This window comes from Aphelocoma coerulescens, assembly GCF_041296385.1.
Source record: "Aphelocoma coerulescens isolate FSJ_1873_10779 chromosome Z unlocalized genomic scaffold, UR_Acoe_1.0 ChrZ, whole genome shotgun sequence".
Taxonomy (NCBI): domain Eukaryota; kingdom Metazoa; phylum Chordata; class Aves; order Passeriformes; family Corvidae; genus Aphelocoma; species Aphelocoma coerulescens.
In genome coordinates, this window is record NW_027184085.1 from 13,312,436 (window position 1) to 13,333,427 (window position 20,992).

The 20,992-nt window shown below is 39.9% G+C and overlaps 1 protein-coding gene across 3 annotated transcripts in view; it reads right to left on the bottom strand.

Moving 5' to 3' along the window:
- Positions 1–1,537: 1,537 nt before the first annotated feature.
- LOC138103902 (leukemia inhibitory factor receptor-like) overlaps positions 1,538–20,992 on the bottom strand; it is an 81,769-nt gene continuing 62,314 nt past the window's right edge. For all 3 annotated transcript variants that reach the window (XM_069002528.1, XM_069002527.1, XM_069002526.1), the window contains 10 exons: positions 19,694–19,859; positions 19,469–19,539; positions 18,848–19,061; positions 15,334–15,513; positions 13,639–13,740; positions 11,882–12,049; positions 11,082–11,243; positions 9,947–10,040; positions 9,333–9,411; positions 1,538–8,918 (listed from right to left, as the gene is read on the bottom strand). In XM_069002528.1, coding sequence (XP_068858629.1) covers positions 8,280–8,918; positions 9,333–9,411; positions 9,947–10,040; positions 11,082–11,243; positions 11,882–12,049; positions 13,639–13,740; positions 15,334–15,513; positions 18,848–19,061; positions 19,469–19,539; positions 19,694–19,859 — 1,875 coding nt within the window. In that variant the 3' untranslated portion in view covers positions 1,538–8,279. The remainder of the gene's footprint in view (positions 8,919–9,332; positions 9,412–9,946; positions 10,041–11,081; positions 11,244–11,881; positions 12,050–13,638; positions 13,741–15,333; positions 15,514–18,847; positions 19,062–19,468; positions 19,540–19,693; positions 19,860–20,992) is intronic.

Consider the following 20,992-nt stretch of genomic DNA (forward strand, 5'->3'; position numbering starts at 1 on the left):
TACATAGGGACTTTAAGCTTTATTTTTGTGCTGAGAGAAATTTTCTGTGGTTGCAAATCCAGGGGAGTGCTGTACATTAATGCTACAGCCAGTGCCACATTGGGAGACACTAGCACTGGTAGCACAGAGAGAATCAAGCAGAAGATAAGGACGTGTGCTGGAACAGGGTGGAACAGGGACAGAAAACATGGATGGTGTCTCCCTCTCTCCACCCTCATTGTGGTGGTGACATATGGGGCAGTTCTTGGTCCCTGCAAAAAAACCTCCTGCTTTCATGGTCCTCTGGTGCTGCTGTTGCATGAGTACCTCCATGATGATTGTACCTCTACTCACTCTGGCTGTCCAGGAGCTGTGTTAAATATCCAGCCCAACTGGATTAGCCTGGTTTTGCCAAGGATTGAATGAGCTATATTTGAACACTTTCAATATCTTCAGAAAATATTGCAAACCCATCATCCTGTTATTTGTTTTAGACCTGAGACACAGATGATGGAGTGAGACCTGTCTGGAACTCTTCCCTGGTGTCCCTGCTCTGACCAAAGCAGTAGCAGGGCTGGAGAGGGCAGCTGTGGGTTTCACTTTTGGGACAATTGAAGCCTTTCCTCATTTCCACAGCTCTAAGTGTTTCAATCTTTTCAGAGCAGTACTCTTCAGTCTGGCTAAAAGTCCTTAATCCCACACCTCCCCAGTGCTCAGAGGAGGTCTGACATCCTGCCTAGGTGCTGTCACACCAAGCAGGCAAGGAATTGTGAGGCAAGGAATTGACTCTGATTTCCAAGAATGCCTCCAAAGAGATGGAGAGAGCACAGTGCCACCATGCCACGATGGTTTCATGTGACATGCTGTGATGTGACACCTGTCATTTCACACATTGCTAAGTTCAGGTGCCATTCCCAAGCGAAGGTGCTGAGCCACAAAATTCCTTGGCTGGCACTAGGACACAATGACAAGACATAAATGACCTCAAACTTAAGTCCCATGTTACAACCACTGTATTAGCTGGTCATCTCTGTTCCACTGGAACATGCTGAGAAAGTGTCCTATGCCACTCAAACCAACCCCACAGTGCACAGCCTGTGCCCCTTCATCCTGCCGCTACGCCTTTCATCCTGGCACAGGGACGTCCACCATGCAGACACATCCACCACGTGAACTACTGGAGAGTCTCCAGTGACTGATGTCTGCACACCTCAGCCCAGGAATGCAGGGGGATCACATATCAGCCCCCAGCTGTGTTAGAGCCAAAAGCTGAGGAGGACAAAGGTAAGTGACTGGGACTTTTTCCTATCACTGCATCACAACAGGAGGGCTTCAGGGGGCCTTGGACGTGCTAGGGTGTGCTGTGCTGAGGAGAAGCCACTTGGGGAGTATCTGTTACTACCCACTCTGACTATCAGGAAGCCAAGGCTGTTCTTGCTAGATCCTGTGGTTATTTACTCTGGCACAAAATTCAAATAACTCTGTTTGTACTGAGGCATGATCAAAATTTAACTCTTACTTAAAAAATAAGTAGGAAAGCAAAGAATATGAAGACATATAAGAGTGTAAGAAAATATATTTATTAAATTTCATGGCAATACTATGGCAAAATTGTTAAACACATGCTTACTTTTAGACACCCAAGCAATACAACAAGAGTTACAACAAGCAAGCAAACTAGGTTTAAAATATATGCAGAGTTTGTATCTTAGTGTTAGGTTAGTCTTAAATGTCAACTGCCACACTGAAATATTATATCCCCAACATGATCCCATGCTTCCTTTTTTAAGCATGCATTTGTTTAACTGCTCAGCTGATAAATTTTTATATTGATACACTTTGTTGAAACAGTATTTTACTTGACATGCTACAGCTTCATTAAAGTGCCTTTGTGATGATTTTGCTAAAGTTGTGAAAGAAGTAATTTTTCAATAGCAGACATGGAAGATGGAAAATTTCAGTATCATTCAGCAACAAAAATGTGTTGAATGACTTATTGGATTTAGTGTGTTATGAAGACTATTTTTTTCATCTCAGTCTATTGATTTGTTTTCAGAATTAACTTCTATAGATGACTATTTGAAATTGGCAAACAATATTTTCATTAGTATTAAACAAAAGTCCATTAAAATTTTCATAAAAACAGAACATAAAAAACATCTCTAAGCAAATTATTTATGCTGTAAAAAATGCGGTATAAAAAGAGCTAAAAAAACATTGAACCTATTCACAGTATATGTTTTAAAGTTACAGCATTATAGTACAATGTTGTGTGTTTTTTTCAGGTGACCTGTATGATTACACCAGTTCTGATGTTTTGTGCACCACAACAGGCTCAAAGTTCAAATTAGTGTTACCTTCAAGTAGGATTTCAGACATGAGTTGTTTCAGTTGTCTTCTCTTTTTGTTATCCCCAGCTTTACAAACTTTTGACATGCTATGAAACATAAGATGTTCATCCAAAGCCATTCTTGAACCACATTAAGAAAACATTGACAAAATGATGTTCAAGGATTCTTTCTAAATTGTATTACTACTAAAGAGAGTGACCCTTCTATTTTATTTTGCCCTTCTCAAGCTATTTATTTTTAAATTTTTCTTAATCCAAGTAATGAAAATGAGAACACGTCATTTCTTGCTTTGTCTCTGGGTTAGTTTTACTCACTACCTTTTGCACAGTATGAGACCAAATGAGTTGCAAAGGTATTGAGCCTTCCAGCAGAAGCTGTGCATACACCTCCACTGAAGCTTGCTTTCAGTCAAAGTACAGATTTGGGACTGTCCTAGAGATTTTGTTAGGTATCATATTAAAAAACAAGGATTTCATTTGCTCTGCTGCACCACAAAGTCACCTGAGCAGTGCTGTTGCAAGAAGAGGGTGAGACTGGAGAGGGATTAATGCCATCCTCTCATGAAACACCCTGTCATTTGACCAGCTCACCTGCATGGGGAAGCTGAGCCCCTGCCCTCCAAAATGCAAAAGTCCTCTGGAGGCATTTTTTTTAGTTGTAAAAGCAGAAGGAATTAATAGATGTTTTGTGGGGGAGAAGTATTGTCACGCACCCTGGGACAACTTGTAAAGTTACAGAAGGCCTGCCAATATCATCTGAGGTTTGTTTGTATAACATGCAAAAAGGAAACAAACACTGGCTATCTTAAAAACACTGGGGAAAATCCAGAGTTATATAAATGAGGGAGGGGAAAGAAAATTGTGGTTGAAGAAACTGTTTTCCAGCTCCTAATGAGATATTTAGGACAGTCTTAAACATAAGGAAATTAAACACTAACATTTTGGAATCCTTGTCTAGCATCTGGGGTCTGGGACTGTGTTTCTAGGCTGGCTAAGGAAAAGGCAAGTAAAAAAACCAACAAATTTTGCAAACTGTGAACAGCATCTTTGAGCATCAGCCATGTAGGGCACCATTAAATGCACAGCACCACAAGTGGTGTGAAGTGTGTTGGGAGGAGCACAGATGGCAGCTCCTTCCTCTAGACAAAACTGTCTCAGAAGGTATATATTCACACACAGGGCTCCAAAAAAATCACTTCAGCAATTGCAAGCCGACTTCCTCTGCCATATGCACCTAGGCACATGATGATGTAAGCACATGTGTGCATAAAGGGTTAGAACTTGGTGTTATAAATATTAAATGTCATTTACACCAAAGCCTTCATCAAAGTCTGTGGCAGAACAGAACATGCTATTTACATGGGAAGCTCTTCATAGGTTTATGGTACACAGAGCCCTGTTAGCAATCTCATTCTCTAAATGTTACATTTTTCTTATATATTTCAAATTATTTTGCTATATTTTTATCTACTTGCAGGGATACAAGTATTGTATTTACAAAGCAATATTTATTTTAAAATAGGGCACACAATTGATCATTGCCTTTTCATTGATATCTAAACACCTTCTCTCTCCAATGCACCCAGTTGCTTACATTTTTGCTGCTATTTATGTTCAACTGAGTCTCCTGGAGGACATGGTCACAGAAAACACCACAGCTCTAAGCTTTACCCAGCTGAATCTATCAGCAGCAATGAAAAAGGTGGCTTGAAAATGCCTCTTTAGAGCAGCCTAAAGCTGGAGGTCAGCAGGAGTGTGCTGCTGTCATGTTCCTAGCACAGGAAAGTTCTGGTCCCCCACCTAAACTGAAGATGAAGAAACACGGCGCCATCTGCCAATTGAGCCATGACGGACAACACAGATACTGGTTCCCTTTGGAAATGGTTTACCCATGAAAGCAGCAACTAGAGATAATAAAGAAGCTACCACAGCAAATCTCAGTTATCAGGTTCTTGGTCTGCCTATACAGCCACTGCTTAGCAAGGGAGGTAATTCTCTGCCTGCCTGTAATATTAGCTTAGTATTTTGTTGATATATTAACTCGTAGTTCTGTGAGGTATATCACATGCAGATCTACCATCCCAAAATCTAACACACAAACCCGAGATCCCAGATCTCTGTGCATGCCAGAAAAACAAAAACAATGAATGTGTCAAATAGGAGAGTGTACAGTGATACATCAAATGTGACTAATGTTCCATGCATACAGTGATCAGTACAAAAACCCATTAAAAAACTTAAATTGTCACATATGACAGGCATGGCTCAAAAACAAAAAGCAGCAGAACTAATGACTTTCTTCAGAAAGCAACTGCTTAGCATTAATACCCTACCTCTCTGAACATTGATCCTGGAGGTCTGAAGCACTGAGTTAGGCATAATAGTAATTTGGACACAATCCCTTCTGGTCATATCCCTTCTGGAAGCTGCTGAGTTTTGGTTTTTGTTTTGTTCTTTTTTTTAATTTATTTTTTTAAAATCTTCACTTTCAACTCTTCTACAAACCAGAGTAAAAAGCCAAAAGAACTAAAGCAAAATAAATGTTCAATAAAGGATAAGATCTTTCACAAAATGATGGTAAGGAAATGCAGTTTAAGATTCCTAAGATAATTTTCAAAAAAAATTTGTCCGAAGAGGCTCATCAGGAAGCTAGAAGGCACTAGTACAAGGAGCCTGATCCCCTCTGAAGCTTACAATTGTTATCAAAGCATTTAGAGGCTAAAGAGCACCATGCTTTGAAAGAGTATTTGGTTCAAAGACATTCCTAAAGATGCTTCACTGGTTTAACATGGTACCTGGGCTCAGAAAGTAAGTCTGTTCCCTGACAGTCCTTGTCATTCATCCCTACTGCTCCATGCACCTAGGGGTGGCTTCACCTGATCACAACATTAGCACACCACCTCTCCCTACACATCTGAATGCATTGCTGAAGTCTGAGATAAGCATTTGAAAGGCAGCACTGGATAGGCTCAGAGGAAACCACAGAGGTGAAGCAGCTGAACTTTCAAGTGCTGGATTGACAACTGCTTACTGGCTCATCAGCATTAAGCAACAATGATGCTACAGATACTGCACAAGCCTGTGTCTCTCCCACATGTACCCCACTCTTCTGTTACTGAAGCCATTGCTGTTAACAGGACCTTTCTGCCCTGCATCCTAGAAGTCACTACACTAGGCAAAAAAATGTATAGTCAAAAGTTAAAAAAAAAAAAAAAGAAAAATAAGAGATGAATAATTTGGTAAGAGAGAGTTTATAGCATAAACATTGAGGCAGACCATGCATTTGTGGAGCTTTTCCTTACCTAATCCCTAAGAAATGAAGCAATTTAAAATGTTGTTGTCTTTACTGAATAGGAAGAGCAGCACACTGGGAAACCTGAGTATGTGATGCTTGTGTGTAACTGACTCACCATGTCAACACTCTGAATGGTCCTGAACTGCTCCCTGTAAGCTCTGTTCATTCTCTGAAGCTGCCCTGATTTCCAGTCTCCAAATTAAAAATTGCTAGTACTCTCAAACTACAGTTTGATTTTGTTTCTAGCAATACACAGCCATATGAAAAGCAGTTATTCTTCATGGTCAGCTGTTCCGCTACAGAGGGGTTTTTTTTTTCATTTGGATCACCACACAATACTGATTGCTCCTCTGCATTGAGAAACTGCTCTATAAAAAAAACCCCAAACCACTACCCATACACGCTGTCCATGACATCATCTGCTTTCAATTAAAAGCATATAGCAGCACAAACTAACAATCATCTTAGGAGATAGACACATTAAGCCAAATCTACATTAGTGAAAAGAAATACTCTAAAAAAGAATTATGAAAACCAGTTGTTACTATTAGGATTTAGCCTCCTCCCAGCAATCAATCAAAAAGGGTATAAGTGCTTCCTTTCATGTGTTGGTTTAATGTTCTGAGTAATAGGCTATGACACTCCCCTTGTGCTGATTCCTGGTCACAAATGGATGTCAGCGCTTTGCACTGACTGTCTTTTCACTCGTAGCTTAGCTATTTCCAAGGCTCAATAGCTGAATGTAATGTGCACTTTCTGTTCTTTCAGAGACACCTTGCACTTTGCCAGGCCTGCAGACTGGTCTGTTTTTTACTTCTTCACAGTTCACTCTTCCAGGAGGCGCACACAGGCAGTTGTTACTGGTTATGGTAACTATTTAGTGTTTTGCCTTTTTGTCAGTTTTGAAACACCTCTACACTTTCATTCTATGGAGATGGCAGAGACATGCCAGCCTCTGAAACTGCACAATGCATTGCTGTGATTAGGTTTAACCTAATGCTTGGTTTTATTTTGATGGCCAGATCATGTGGTTTGGAGACCAAATCTCTGTCACGATAGTCATCCTCCTGGTCTGCTCTCACACGTTTTCAACTAGCAGCCTAGCTAATTCAGTTTCCGTATCTGTTTTGTTTATAAAACCATTCCCATGTCTTATTTATTAAAAAAAACCAAAACCAAACCAAAACACAAAGTAATCAAGCTCTTCCAAGGTCTGATGCCTCACCACTGTGTTTTACAGCAAGAAACGGGTAAGTTTCCTGAAAAGTTTCTCCTGTGAGCTAGTGAACTTCATGTATGCTACAGCCTGAAATTTACACAATAAAGTGTTACAGTTACAGCTGTCTAGAGAGGCACATGTGAAAACAAGCATTTTAAAAGATGATTGTTCTAAACACTCTTTTAAGCACACAAATGTACATCATTTAAGCTTTCTTTGCATCACATATCTGGTAAAGGAGAGGTAGAATTAGCGGCACTAAAACCTCCCTGGGTTTCTCCCTGCCACTAGGGAAATCCTACCTTGTACTCCCAGGCAGGATTTGTGCAGAAGGTCCTGTTGACACCTAAGATCAGCCAGGCAGCAGGTAATACAAAGTTAATACAATAAAGACCATCCAAAGAGCAATTTTTTCTCAAGGAGCTAGTCCTACTACCTCCAATTTCATGTGCCAAACTGCTTCTAGTGGCAGCTAAGGTGAGTAGACAGAGATTTCCCCATGGCTTACATTACTGCATAGTGCAAAGACTGCTGAACACTGAGGGTGAATGGACTACTGTACCACTTCGAAGCAGGAGATCCGGACCAGAAGCTATGAAATACAAAATTAGTGCAATACATTAGGAAAGATTAAATCCTTAACCAAAGGATAGAAAAAATATAGAGCATTCTAAGCTTTTTTTTAAAAAAGGAAGTTTTAAACTTTATGCAGTTCTTGTTGAGGTTTGAGTCAGTGTTACACTTTTTTTCCCCAAGTTTGTACCCCTGAGTCAAACATTTAATAAACATTGTACAGTAGGTACAGAAATTAGTGTCTAGTTAAAAAGCAACAGATTTGAAGGGCCATTGCTTTGTAAGTGTTAAACAGTGACAATAACCTTCCATAGAGGAGAAGAAAAAAAATAGCATTCTCATTTGTTCTTAGTTTATAACTAGGTAAAAGATCTCAACAGTTTCCAACCACATTGTTTCCGTGTCCTAGGCTGAGATTTGTGATAAATTAAGCCTTCAGTAAGGAAACCTGTAGGTGCTGCATCATTTGAGTCTGCATGGTTGAGAACAACTACAACAAAGCAAAGCAACCTTTCCAAGTTATAAATTGCATGAGACCATGTTAATCTTGGAGCGCTATGTGAAGGTAGGCACAGTTCTTTGAATATAATTTTCAGGGGCTTTAACTTCAGTACCCCTTACATCCAGTATATTTTACTAGAGTAATAACTAAATTGCTATAATTTTGGCCTCTCAGCCTCTATTACAATGGAATATTAACACTTCGACTATCTTAAACATGGTAACATTCAGCTCACTAGAATTTCTGCTGACTGTCTCCAAGAATAATTCATGCCTTTTGCACTTTTCTTCTTCCTTTCTTTACAACATCAGGAATAAAAGCTTATTCAGAAGGCAAGTTCACGTTCAGTGAGGACTCACTGTTAATCATTTGGTTTGTTCTGAAAAAAGTGTGTGAAGGACCACCCTGTGTTAATGGGTTTAGGAGAGTCTTCATCATCTTTTGGGGGAAGGAGAAACTGTCGGGAATTAATTGAACATGGGCTCCCAAAAGATGCATTTTCATTGTTGCTTTCAACTGATCCAGGAGAGTCTGGAGTGCCCATGTTCCAGGCGCTTGTGTTTGCTTGAGGTCTGTAACCTGTGGTTTTATCCAATTCTTCCTCCACAGATGAACGACCCTCCATTTTCAGAGCACTGATAGACAGCTGCATTTGTGGCTTATAGCCTGCTGTAGTCACTAAGTCTATATCTGGCTCCTCCTCTGGTTTAATTTGAGGCTGATACATTGACTGGATGTCAATGTAAACCACCTGAGATGACCCCCCAGGTCCATCCATAGGGGGATTTGAGATCTCCTCTTCAATGATAGGGGGGCAGTAGGACACAACAACATGGTTCTCCATTTCTGAGTCAGAGCCATCTTCAGGCACAGTGGTCTCTGCTGCTGGGGACATCATCTCTGTGTCTTCAATCTTTGGAGCTGTAGACTGTGTTTCCACCACTTCAACACTGTTGGGGGTGCATGGGTTCATTTCCAGTGTTTTAAGTGTCTTATTCCCCTGAAATGAGAAAAAGGAGAAGGGGGAGACACTAAGCTAAAAGATCTGGAAAATCTGAAAGCAACAACTTGCCCAAATTACTCATCCCACAGCCATTAGTACCAATACATAAAAAAAAAAAGAAAGTGTTAATAATTTTCTGGGTCAGGTAGCATATACACACCTCCATACTTTCTGCTTCTAACACTTTGACAAAGCAGTCCTTTCCTAGATCAAACATTGCAAGTAACTACATTAACAACAAAGCTCTAGATAGCACCTGACAGAAGTTACTCAGTAAATTGGCTTGTTTCCCCCTGCCACAGAGTTTTTTCTACAATTGGAACAAATGAGTCAAGATTAAGTTTGCAAAAGAATTCTTTAACTTGTTTATCTTTCAGAAGCTTAAAATACTAGATTTAAAATAAGGGTTACCTCACAGATGTTCCTCTGAAACTGCAGTGCCTTACTGTTCTCAGGATTCGGGATTTCTGGATAAAATGTTTCTTTAATCCTTTAAAGATGAAAGAATAAACTATTATAAAGATAGCTAGGCCTGAAACAGATTGTGAATACACAAAAGGAGTCAGGACATCTCCCTTTAATTCAGAATACTGAAGACAACTGCTGCAAAGATTTAGTGTGTTGAAGTTTCACTGAGTATAATGGAAAAAACAGCAACCTTTTTTTTTTTTTTAAGTGGGGAATTTAATACTCCACATTTATTAAAAGCTGAAGATGGTATGTCTACCTTTGTTTGTAGAGGGCACACAAATTACAGTTTGTTGCCAGCTTATTTCCACTATTTATAAATGGTGCTCACTGGGAGACAGGCTCCTGCAAAAACTTTTTGCATTCGTCCCTCGGACCTCTCTCCAACTCAGTTTCTCCCTCACCTTCTACAATGTGTTTTTGCCACCCACCTTTAAACAAAGCCCACTAACATCTTTGGGTAGTTAGAGAAACAAAGGAGTAATTAAAATAATGCAAAACCCTAGCACTAAGCAAAAACTTCCAGGAAAAGATGAAAACATGAGGCAGGCATTTACCATTCCCTCTTTCGGTAGCAGAAGATACTGGCCAACACTCCAAGCAGCACCACCACTGCCACGGGGATGAGAATTGCAATGATTAATCCTACAGCTGGGGGATAAAAAAAGAAAAGACAGTAAATATATATCCAATGTTACCAGCAAATTTTATGCCTTTTCTAACATTCCCACCAATTAAAGGCCATCCCATTACACTCACCTAGTGCAGTGATCTGCAAACAGTGACCTACACCATTACCCTTCCCCTTTGCTGGACAGGCAAAGTTCATCCATAAACAGATTCAGTGATAACTACAGGAATCAACAGATATTTCTCTCTGACTGCTTAATTGCAGAAGGTTTCATGTGCAGCTCAAGACTTGTTGCTACTGTGATTCTATTCTCACTAAGCTCTGGAATTGCACTTTCATGCTACCTGAGCTGGCCAAGTTTCTGGTAATGACTCTTCTAGGCCAACAACTCATTGCACAAACATCATTGTCTTTTATATGCTTTACAATGCTTCCAACCCCTGGGCTTTAGCTCCAATACATCTCCAGTGCCTTCTTCCATTGATATTAAATGCCTCAAGTTTGATTTTTCATGTATTTTAGTTGCACCCCAGTGTTTAGTACTTCATAGGAAATACTTTTTTCTCTCATTCCCCAAAGTCAATATCTTTTTTTTTTTGTAGTTGTCTGTGTTTGCTTCTGTCAGGGGATCAATAAAACTGAATTCAAAGTAGAGAGGCATCTGTTTACAATTCTGAAACTGATAAATATTTCCACAATGTCTTTCTTCCCACCATGTGTTAGCAGATATTCATTATGGGAACCCTGACAAAAACAACTGGCTGTTTGAGAAAACTAAGCTCAGACTCCACTATATTTAGTAGTAGGTTAGAAGTTATTTTTCTGCATACATTATCATGAACTACAAAGCAGCTGTAATAGGAAAGGATCTTTCCCTCACTCTGAAATGTACCAGTTTTTGTATTTATAAATAACCAGCTAAATAAAGGAAAAAATTAGATTGTAGGCCCAGACTACCTACAGGACGAGAAAAAAACCCACAAACCAACAAAATAAGCTCAGCTTTATACATATTGTACAGCCCCTGTGCTAAAGACAGGGCACAGGGAAAATCAACTTACAGTCCTCCTTTGTCACCACATAGAGGCTGTTTGGAGGGCTCAACCCACCAGCTGTGTAGGCTTGTAGTTCCAGCTGGTAACTTGTTTTGCCTTGAAGATCAAGTATTTTCATAGACTTCTTTGTTAAGTCAGTGATATTGTTAACTTTAAGTTCTGGATTCCCTGTTTGTTTGGAAGCAGTAAGAAAAGCATAACTTTGTAAGAAAGGATTCAAAAAGACAACCTCAGCTTTTGCAAAACTTTCATGAAGTGAGCATATGAAACCTGAAGAACAGTCCATGAAAGGAAAACTGAAATAAAGAACCCTAGCAATGCTGCTTGCTTACCAGCACCAAACAGCACAGGAGTGTGGTGGTGCTGCTGCAGATTGACTTCATTTCCTTACCCCCCTGCTCATCCTCTTATGAATGTGCGTCAGCCTTCACTCCTGACAGGACAGGCACTGGAAGAATATACCCTATTAAATATAACCATGTAACCTCCCCGCCTCATCTGCCCAGGCTATCTGAGCAGGCGACAGCATGACACATTGCCACTTAGTCACTGCATTACTTTATGGCCCCAGTGAGACAATGTTTTCTCCAACTTTTGCTTTATATTAAAAAACAACTGCGTTCTAACCACACAAGGAGCTGATTATTTTAAATGCCTTTGTCACATATCAGGGGCCAATTATAACAGTGAGTAATGCAACTGAATTATTATTAAAGACTCTTTTTTTATTAAAGTGAAATTAAACTATTAAAAAACAAAAAAGAAAGGTGTAAGTAAGGAAGTTGCAATCTATACAATTAATTTACCTGATTCTGAAAGTCTGGGCTTTAAAGCATCTTTTTCACCTTTTGCAAAGGAAAGAAGATATCCTTTTAAAAAGCCTCGACATTCTTCAACAGGAATGTCTTCCCATTTTACCAATATAGAATCTGAAGAAGTTTCTTCAACAATAAAATTTGGTGCAGTTTTTGGAGCTGTAGGGAGAATTATGAAGGAAGAAACTAGTAAGAAATTACCTTATCATTAAATGCCGAAGCCATGTAAGTATTCCATCAGTTTTATTTTGGGGCTAGCATTTTCCAACCTTTTCCCCAAGATTCCTCACTGTAAAGTATATGTGAAAAATTTAGCAGGAGATACTACAAAAACACAGCTATGTCGGACTTATTAATTACTGCAGTATTATCTGCTAAGGGGTGCTAGAAGAAAAATTTCTCTTTGGTCAGCCTTCTTACAGACCCATATGTGTAAATACCCTTCTTCCTGCAACAAACCCCCAAAGATTGTATAAACATTCAGAGGATAAAAATTAGCTTTTAAAGGCTTTAACTCTGTGACTTCATAGCTTGTCTTAAAACTAAACAAACTCTACATTCCTACCATGGAATTCTATCTCAGCTTAAAGAACTACTCTTAGAAGTTTTTACAAGTCCTTTTTCCAATATGTGAAGCCTACTGAAAGTGCTAGAGCAGATAATGCTTAAGGTCATGCGCACCAGGACTGAGTCTGACATTTGGCTTTTATCCAGCAGGGCTGAATTCATGTTTAAGAATGCATCCATTTTTCTCCTGATGATTATCTGTCCAAAGGCAAATCTGAAGTTTTAGAATAAATCTATGCTCTTGTGCATTTCTCAGTTCCTCATAAGTTTCTTCTGCACATTCAATGCATTTTTAGTCCCTCAAAGTCTTTATATCTTGAAAGCTTCTGTCTGATCTGTTCATAACACATATGGAAAACTCTTCTGGGAAACTGTTCAGAATTCTGTTCAGATAAACTGTTCAGATATTCAAATGGCTGAAAATTGAGTTTCTGGTAAAATTGCCTTAACCTCACCTTCAACCTTAGCGATGAAATAAATAACATCATTTCCAAGGACTCAGATTATGTCAGCAGCTCAGTTTTCCAAGCAAACTATTTTAGCAGAAAACACATTGAACTTCAAAGTGAAATGGGTGCTGTAGTTACAATACAATACAATACAGCTGTGGTGTTAAAGAGTAAAGTCATGTTCAGACACCTGGGAACAGAAAGCATTCAGACACTAATGCATATTCAGGCCAGCAAAGCTCAGCGCTGGATCAAACCCCAGTTACCCAGACAGGGTTGGTGTGGGAGAGAATACAAGTGCAATTCTCAAGGTGGTTTGTGCTCTACAATCTAGTTGAGATTTAAGAAGTGCTTTCAAACAGAAATATCATGGATACTTTTTTATTTGCTGAGCTGTACCAAATGTGCTTGGAAGTTTACTTTGATTTGATGAATCAAAAAAGTTGCCTTCTGTCCTGTAGAAGGGACCACAGCCATGTGGTTCAAGTTACGGGTGTAAATGGCTGTGACACACTGTGCCACCACACAAGCTGGAGAATACAGGGTTATTGCATACGCTTGGAACTGGAAGTGGCTGGAGAAATGTATCACAGTTATAGACTGAGAACAAACAGAAGTCAGTAGTACTGCATTGGGATTCTGGTCTCAGTCTTCTTCTGCCAACACTGAACTAAAAATAGACACAGACTAAGTTCACTTTGCAGAGATCCTGAGTGATAAAAGTGCACTTACGCAGCTCTTTTATATACCCAGTTATGTTTTTCAACAACTGATATCCAGTGGATTTGCAGCCATACAGTGAAAAGTTGTATCTCACGCCAGGTTTGAACAGAGCTGCAAGAGAAAATTGCTGTAAGAATATTTCACTTCTGAAGAATGACACTTTTAGATTTCACGTTATGCAGACATATAAATATGTATTTAAAAATTTCAAAGTATAATCGTATAAATACCACCCCTACTTCTAATTCCTACAAAAGCTGTGCCATCAGATGTGGTTTAGAAGCAGTAACCAAATCTAGCTTCCAGAGAAAGTTTAGTACTAAACAAAAAGGATTCAAAACAAGCTACTCAAATTGCATAAATTGCCCTTTACATGGGGAAACACAAACTGAAGTTACCAGAAATTATCCCCTTCCTTTCCTCCCACAGCAGCCATGTAGATCCTGCCTCCTCAGAAATAGAAATGTATTTTGAAATAACCAGGCTTACTGGAGCAAAAAAGATATGCAGAAAACTCTCAAAAGTGACAGTGAAGCAACTTAGCAATGAACTTCAGTCCTGAACTGACTTTACAAAACACAGATAGTCATTAAATTTATGCTTGTCATGTCTTTGATGGAAACATAGACGTTTGATCCTATAATGTGTAAATACCACTTTCTAGGATTTTCTCAAGTCAGGGCTGTACACTACTTTCAAGATTTTTTCTAAACAAGATGCCCCTGTGAAACTATACAGAAGTCAAATGAGTTTTGCAAGAGTTCAAGTCCAGACTGAGAGATTCTCCCAGGAAGACTAAGAGCAGAGGTGGATTTCCCAGCTTGAGCCAGCCCTAGCAACTGGATAACGCACACAAGAGTCACATTCTGCAAGAACCATCCCAGGGAAGAGCTCAGGAGTAAAGCAGTGCATCATTGGACAGACACAGTATTGTCTGCTTAAAAAAAGCAATCTCTAGCTAGCACAAACGAAAACAACATGGACACAGCATTGTAATTACAGACAGAAAAACATATTGCTCCCACCCTCCCAGGTCCCACTCCCCCTCAACTTTCCTATGTACACAGCTCCAAGTTGTTTTTGTGAATGGAGACTTTAATACTAAATTCTTCTAAAAAGCAAATATATGGCCTTATAGACAGCAGAGAAAAAAATCCTACATCTTTAGAGTGTTCTCTCTTTTCTCTTCTGCTGCTACTAGTCCCACCACAGCTGAGTTTCATTTCCCTGATCTGCCCACCAGCATCTAGAGACCTGGAATGTGCCCTGTTCCAGGAAATTTCAATAGTTGACAGCAAGCCAACACATGGAGGTCACACTTAAAAGTATCTGCCTGATGTAAAAACAACGGATTAGTCTTCTCCCATCCTGAGCAGCACTGTTTATGCTTAGAATCCAAATAAAACCCCAAACTCTAGATTAACCATTATGCATTAGGCTGAGTTAGGAAATTGTGGGGTACAGCTAGAAGAGGTTATTTCAAAACAGTTAATAAACACAGGATGATAGAAGTTAAGTCAAGATGATTCTCGGATTTGGCAAGACTGTGTAAGAAATTAAAATGAACATAGTACCAAGAAGAATTTCATTTATTTACACAAGTACACAGCAATCAATCTGCAGCCTATAGCTTTGTGCTGCTCTTATTCCACTTGCTGCTCAGGGTCTCAACCAGAAAGTCACAAGAAATTATTTTTGACTTACCAGATTTTATCACTGCATTTGTTGTATTTGAAGGAAATTTCTGCCAGTCCACACTACATGGTTCAGACCCAGATGAACGGCACCATTTTACTGTATAGCCACAGGTCATGTCTGGGTAAGAATCCCAAGAAATATTAATTCCATTCCCCATTGCCACGGCCTGATCTGTTGTGACATTGTCTGCAACAAAGATGACACAAAAATCCATCAAAGACTAGACACTTATCTATAGCCCAAGATGAAAGAAAGCCTTCCAGACAGAGCACAATGGCTTTATAAACAGCAGTCATTTCTAAGAACGAGAGGTGCGCGTGAACTGTGAAATTCAAAACAGTGCACTCAGCTGAGCTTTCTGGAGTGCTCAGACTCAGACACAGCCTGCAGCAAATCCTTAGCCAGCCTTAAGTATGATGACGAGAAATGCAGCAGCTCAGGACTGGCTTAAAAAGCACTTTTTCAAGGTAAGGATTTACAGCAGATGTCAGGTTCAAATATGAATTGACACCAATTTGGCAGGAGCCTCCAGCTATAAATTCCTGCTGTCATTTCATCAAATGGTTTGCTTTGTGTTTCCTTCAAAATGTCTTGCTGTCACTCGCCCAACCACAGACAACCATTTTTCATGAAGAATCAACAGCAATAATCATGTCCCTGGTAAACTTTATGGAGGCTTCAGTCTACCAAGGGTAAATTATACAAGAAAGAAGGAAAAAAAAATCTCTGCCTTTAGTCTGTTTTCCTTGTTTCTGATTATCAAAGGTTTAGCTGCCCTTGAAGTGATCAGATCTGGGAACAGCTTCTGATTCCTGCAGCTGCCCTCCATGGCTGTCCATCAGATGGGACCCCGCAGAGCTAAGGGATGGTTTCCAAAGGCCACCACAAAAGCAGTGGCCCCATGACAGATCTGCAAAAACAATCTCAGGGTTTCAGTTTTCCTTTTTCAGTGTTCTCATTTATGCTCCCCATTGAGTCTATTATTTCATTTTATTAAAGCCATAAACTATGGAAGGCTGAAGGGCAAGGACAGTTTTTAAGAACTAGTGCTATGAAAACTTTACTCTCACAGATGTGCTGTGAATGTCGAAGGACTGTCTATTTCTAAATAATCTTAACATACAGTTAAGTGTACAATCCTTTTGTAGCTTGCTCATGGCAAGAAAAAGACAACTGAATAAAAAAAGCAAACCAACTCCACAATGGTTTTGATACTTTCCCCAGAAAAACTACTATGCATCCAGTGAAACTACATTGCTATGATGCCGGAAAAGACCATATTTCTAATTAGCAGACCTTAATTTTCCTATTTACAGAAAAGAGCTTTTAGTGACAGTAAGCACATACTGTCTAAAAAATACTTAAATACACCACACTCCATCTTATTTCCTGAGCTAGATGACTAGAAATTCACCATGGGCAGTACTGCTCATTTTGGTGTATTTATAGTCACAACCTAGACTAGAAGAACAAATAACTACTAGCACTAGAGCGCTACTGTGGTAAGGAAGCCCAGATCAGACAGATTATATGCCCCAACTCTCTACAGAGCACTTTTCAGAGACAGTGACAAATTAATTATGACACAGTATCCTTTGTTTGTGTTTTCAGTTTTCAGAAAACCTCAGCAGATCTCCAGCTTCAGATCCTCTGCTTTCTTATGGACATTAAAAGCACTTACAGACGGCACACAGGAAGCAGCCAGAAAAGATGTCTAGGCAAAAATGTCATCCAGTTCTTTGAATGAATCATCTTCTATGACTCCAGTCAGTGACTCAATTCCTATACCAACTCAGGAGCAAATCTTTGAGAGTACAAGTTGGGTAACACCAAAGGGAACCTTAAGACATCTGAGAGAAAGCTATAAATGAACGCAAAGCTCCAGCTGCCATCAGCTATCCCACATCACAAACCTATTACAGAGACTTCTTTGACTTCCAGAGCCTCATTCTTTCTCTGCTGAAGGAGAGCTGTAAAAGCATTTCAAATCAACTGTCCCATACAATTACTTTTCCCTCCAATGGGCAGACTAAGAATATACTACAAGGCATTACCATTGGTGCTATGCCCAATTCTGAGCTCCTCAGAACAAGAGAGACGTGGAGCTCCTGGAGTGGGTCCAGGGGAGGGCAACAAAGATGCTTATGGGACTGGAGCATCTCTCTTATGAGGAAAGGCTGAGTCTGAAGAAGAGGTGACTGAGGGGGGACCTCATCAATGTGTGTCAGTGTCTGCAGGGAGGGGCCAGAGGAGGGACCAGGCTCTGCTCAGTGGTGCTGGGCAATACAACAAGAGGCAGTGGGCAGTAAGTGATGCACAGGAAATTACACCTGAATATGAGGAAGAACTTCTTTACTGTGCAGTGACCAAGCACTGGAACAGGCTTAGAGAGGCTGTGGAGTCTCCCTAACTGGAGATACCCAAGCACCATCTGGACACAATCTTGCGTTGTGTGCTCTGGGATGACCCTCTTTGAGTGAGGAGGCTGGATCAGAAAACTCACTGTGCACCCTTCCAACCTGACCCATTCTGGGAATCTTTGTTTTGTAGAAGCACAATAAACATTATTTACAATGGTTTTCCTTCACATAGTAACAAACTTGTTTTTTCATCTCACTGTGGATCTCAGCCAAAACACATTTCTTCCTATGAGAGATGGCCATGTCTTATCAAAACCTGAGCTGCCACACAAGCAACTGAGACACCTGTTCTCCAAATGGGCAAGGAGAAGCAGAACCATGAACACTCCTGGCAAACAACCAGGGAGGGGCCTTGCTGTGTAAATCTGTCCTCCCTGCAGAGCATCAGCCAGATCTGGAGCTAAAGGTTTGTGCTTTGTGAGATTACACTTCCTGGCGTGAAGGGAAGTGTGGACTCTCAATAACCACTTCACAACATTATCTACTCTCCAAGCTCAGTCTCAGGAGCAGAAAATCATTATCTGGCTCAGCTACTTCCCTTGACAAAACCCTCAGCAAGAGTGGCAGTGTTTTAATTGGGAAGCTAAAGCCCTACATCCTTTTCAAATACTAGCTCCCTAGCACAAGGATGCCAACACTTTACCAACCAGTCCAATTAATATTCTCCTGCAGAGCTGACAGGCATTGAACTGACAATTCTTGCCTTAAAAAGCCACACAACACCTCCAAAACTTCTGAATCTCTTTAGCATGTGACACTTCTCAGTGTCTCAACAAGAACACACAGAAACAAACTGAGCTCCCTAAATATCAGGGGTCCAGACCAACGCTTTTGAAGCCTCATTCTTCTTGTTCCTGAGAGGTGTCCAGAAATGTGCAAACAGCTGCAAAGACTGCAAGCAATCATGTTTATTTTATGTAAAGAGCACAATTAATTGGTGAGACACCACACCAAAAGCAAAGCAGCATTTTTTTCCCTGCCCAGCAGATTTGCGTGGGGAAATTAACACAAACAAACAAAACATTATTTTTCAATAAACTTACTCTCCCTGGTATTCCCCAAGCTCTGAAGGTGTTTAACTCTCAGCTGGGAGCACTCACCACTTGGAAGTTCCACGCTTGTTATCCTTGAGGGGGGAGATGAGCCTGCATGGTTTTTGGCTACAACACTAATTATACAATCACTTTTTCCAAGTTTTATCTCGGTACTGTTTGAGGGTTCAGTGACTACTTTATGCTCCAGTAGTGTCTCTAGCAGGACGCAGGACACTTCATGAGACACTATTTTTCCATTGGCTTCAGAAAGGGATAAGGGCTATGAACAGACAAAGAGCGCATTAAAATCAAAATGCAATATACAGAAGAAGACATAGGATAATACAAATTTACTGTTCCTGATCTAGTCTGATGACTGTACAAGACAAAAAAGTTACTCAAGTGTGACTTTGAGAATTAACATGCAAGTTTCTAAGTTTTTGATTTCCAACTGAGATGTATAAAAATTTAATTCTTCATATGAAATGCTTCTCAATGCAATGTTTAAATTATAAAACATTAATAACATTTTCATTTGGGGAAAAATACTGTCTCAATGTATGGTTCTATAGAAAGTTTAGAAAAGCAGTCTGGTTTATTGACTATAAACTTCATTAATTTATAAAAGTGTAAGTAAATAGCTTTTTGTACAATTACATTACATATTCTTTTAAGTGCCCTATCTACCTTCCAGAAGACTTTTAGGCTTTCTCCAGAAGGACTTCTCTGTCGCCAGATATCTGGTCCTCTTGAAGGAGCTAAATAAAAAAATAAGAGTGGTAGGTTTTTTCTCCAGTTGCATAGTAGACAATTTACCATCTATTAAAAAGTTGGGTTTTTTTAGATGACTAATTTTAAAATATATGTCTTCACAAATTCAACATTTTGTCATCAAGAGATAGATGAACTTACGGGCTTCTGATGTTGTCTGGTCCACTCCCCTGCTCCAGTCACTCCACCTCCAGAAGTGGTCAGCAGCTGAGCAGCGCACCCTGAACTGGTAATTGGTGTTTGGGTGCAACTCATTCAGCTGAGCTGTGTAACTTGAGGATTTCCGACCAGGCATGGAGACATTTTGCTGTTAAAAATTTACAGAAATAGACATGATACATGCATTTTTTTCTCCTTGATTATGCTGCTAGTCAACACCTAAAAAGGTGGGGGGTTTTTTTCCCCCAAGAATACTGATAGCATCAAAGCTACAGTCAAGCTCTATGAAGAAAATAGTGAAAAATAAAAATATTTCCTATGCAGTCACCCCAGCCAAAGAAAAAAACTTCAGAGATGCACCAAAATAAAGCCCTGTATAGAAAGAAATTGAAGCATGACAGTAGGCAGCACCTTTGAGATGATGTAGAGTGTGAAAAGGAGATGCAACACTGAAGAGCCTTCAACAGGTTGAGCTCTGCACAAAGCAGCAGGTGGTTGCTTCCCATCTATCCCATTCAGTGTCCCTCTCTCCCATATGCAGCAAAGCTCCTCACATGGGGCAGGCCAGGATTTCCCCTCTAGTATTCAGAACCTGCACTTCCACTGAGCACATGCACATCAGACTGTGAGGACAGTCCTACCAGACATGCACAGAAATACACTAAAGACGGTCTGTTTGAGCAAGATATTTATCATGCAGTCTGCTTCCTTCATTTTTCCTTCAAAAGATGGTACCCAGATCTTATCCAGGTGATCTCTGTTCACAGCTCCTTTGACAGGACTAGTCTCTCTTATTATTCTTAAAGCGGCAAGATTCTACATAGCATTTCTGTTTCACAATTACTTAAAGAAACCCTAAGCCTGGGAATATTTTTTTACTGAATCTAATTATAACACATGTGCATCACAGCTGCCAAAAACTGGGCTCCAAGTGACTTTAAGATGCAACCAATTGTGCATTTCTAAAGCCAAATGACAACTTGAAAAATACTAGAAAAGCCAACAATCTCTCATATGGATGGAAATGCTTCTGAAAACATCCTCAAAATGCCATGTAAAACTCCATAACAATTTCACAGCTACTTTTGTGACAGAGAACTCCTGGAGTTTTTTGTTAAGCAACCAGCAACCATATAACAAAGCAATAAAAGCTTCTGCCAAGTTGTTTGCTGCATACAAAATATCTGTGGCTGCAGGCTTTGATAGAGGTACAGGGAATCAAACTGCTACAGAAGCATAAGTCCTGATCCTCTCCCACTACCCTAGATGATTGATCCAGCA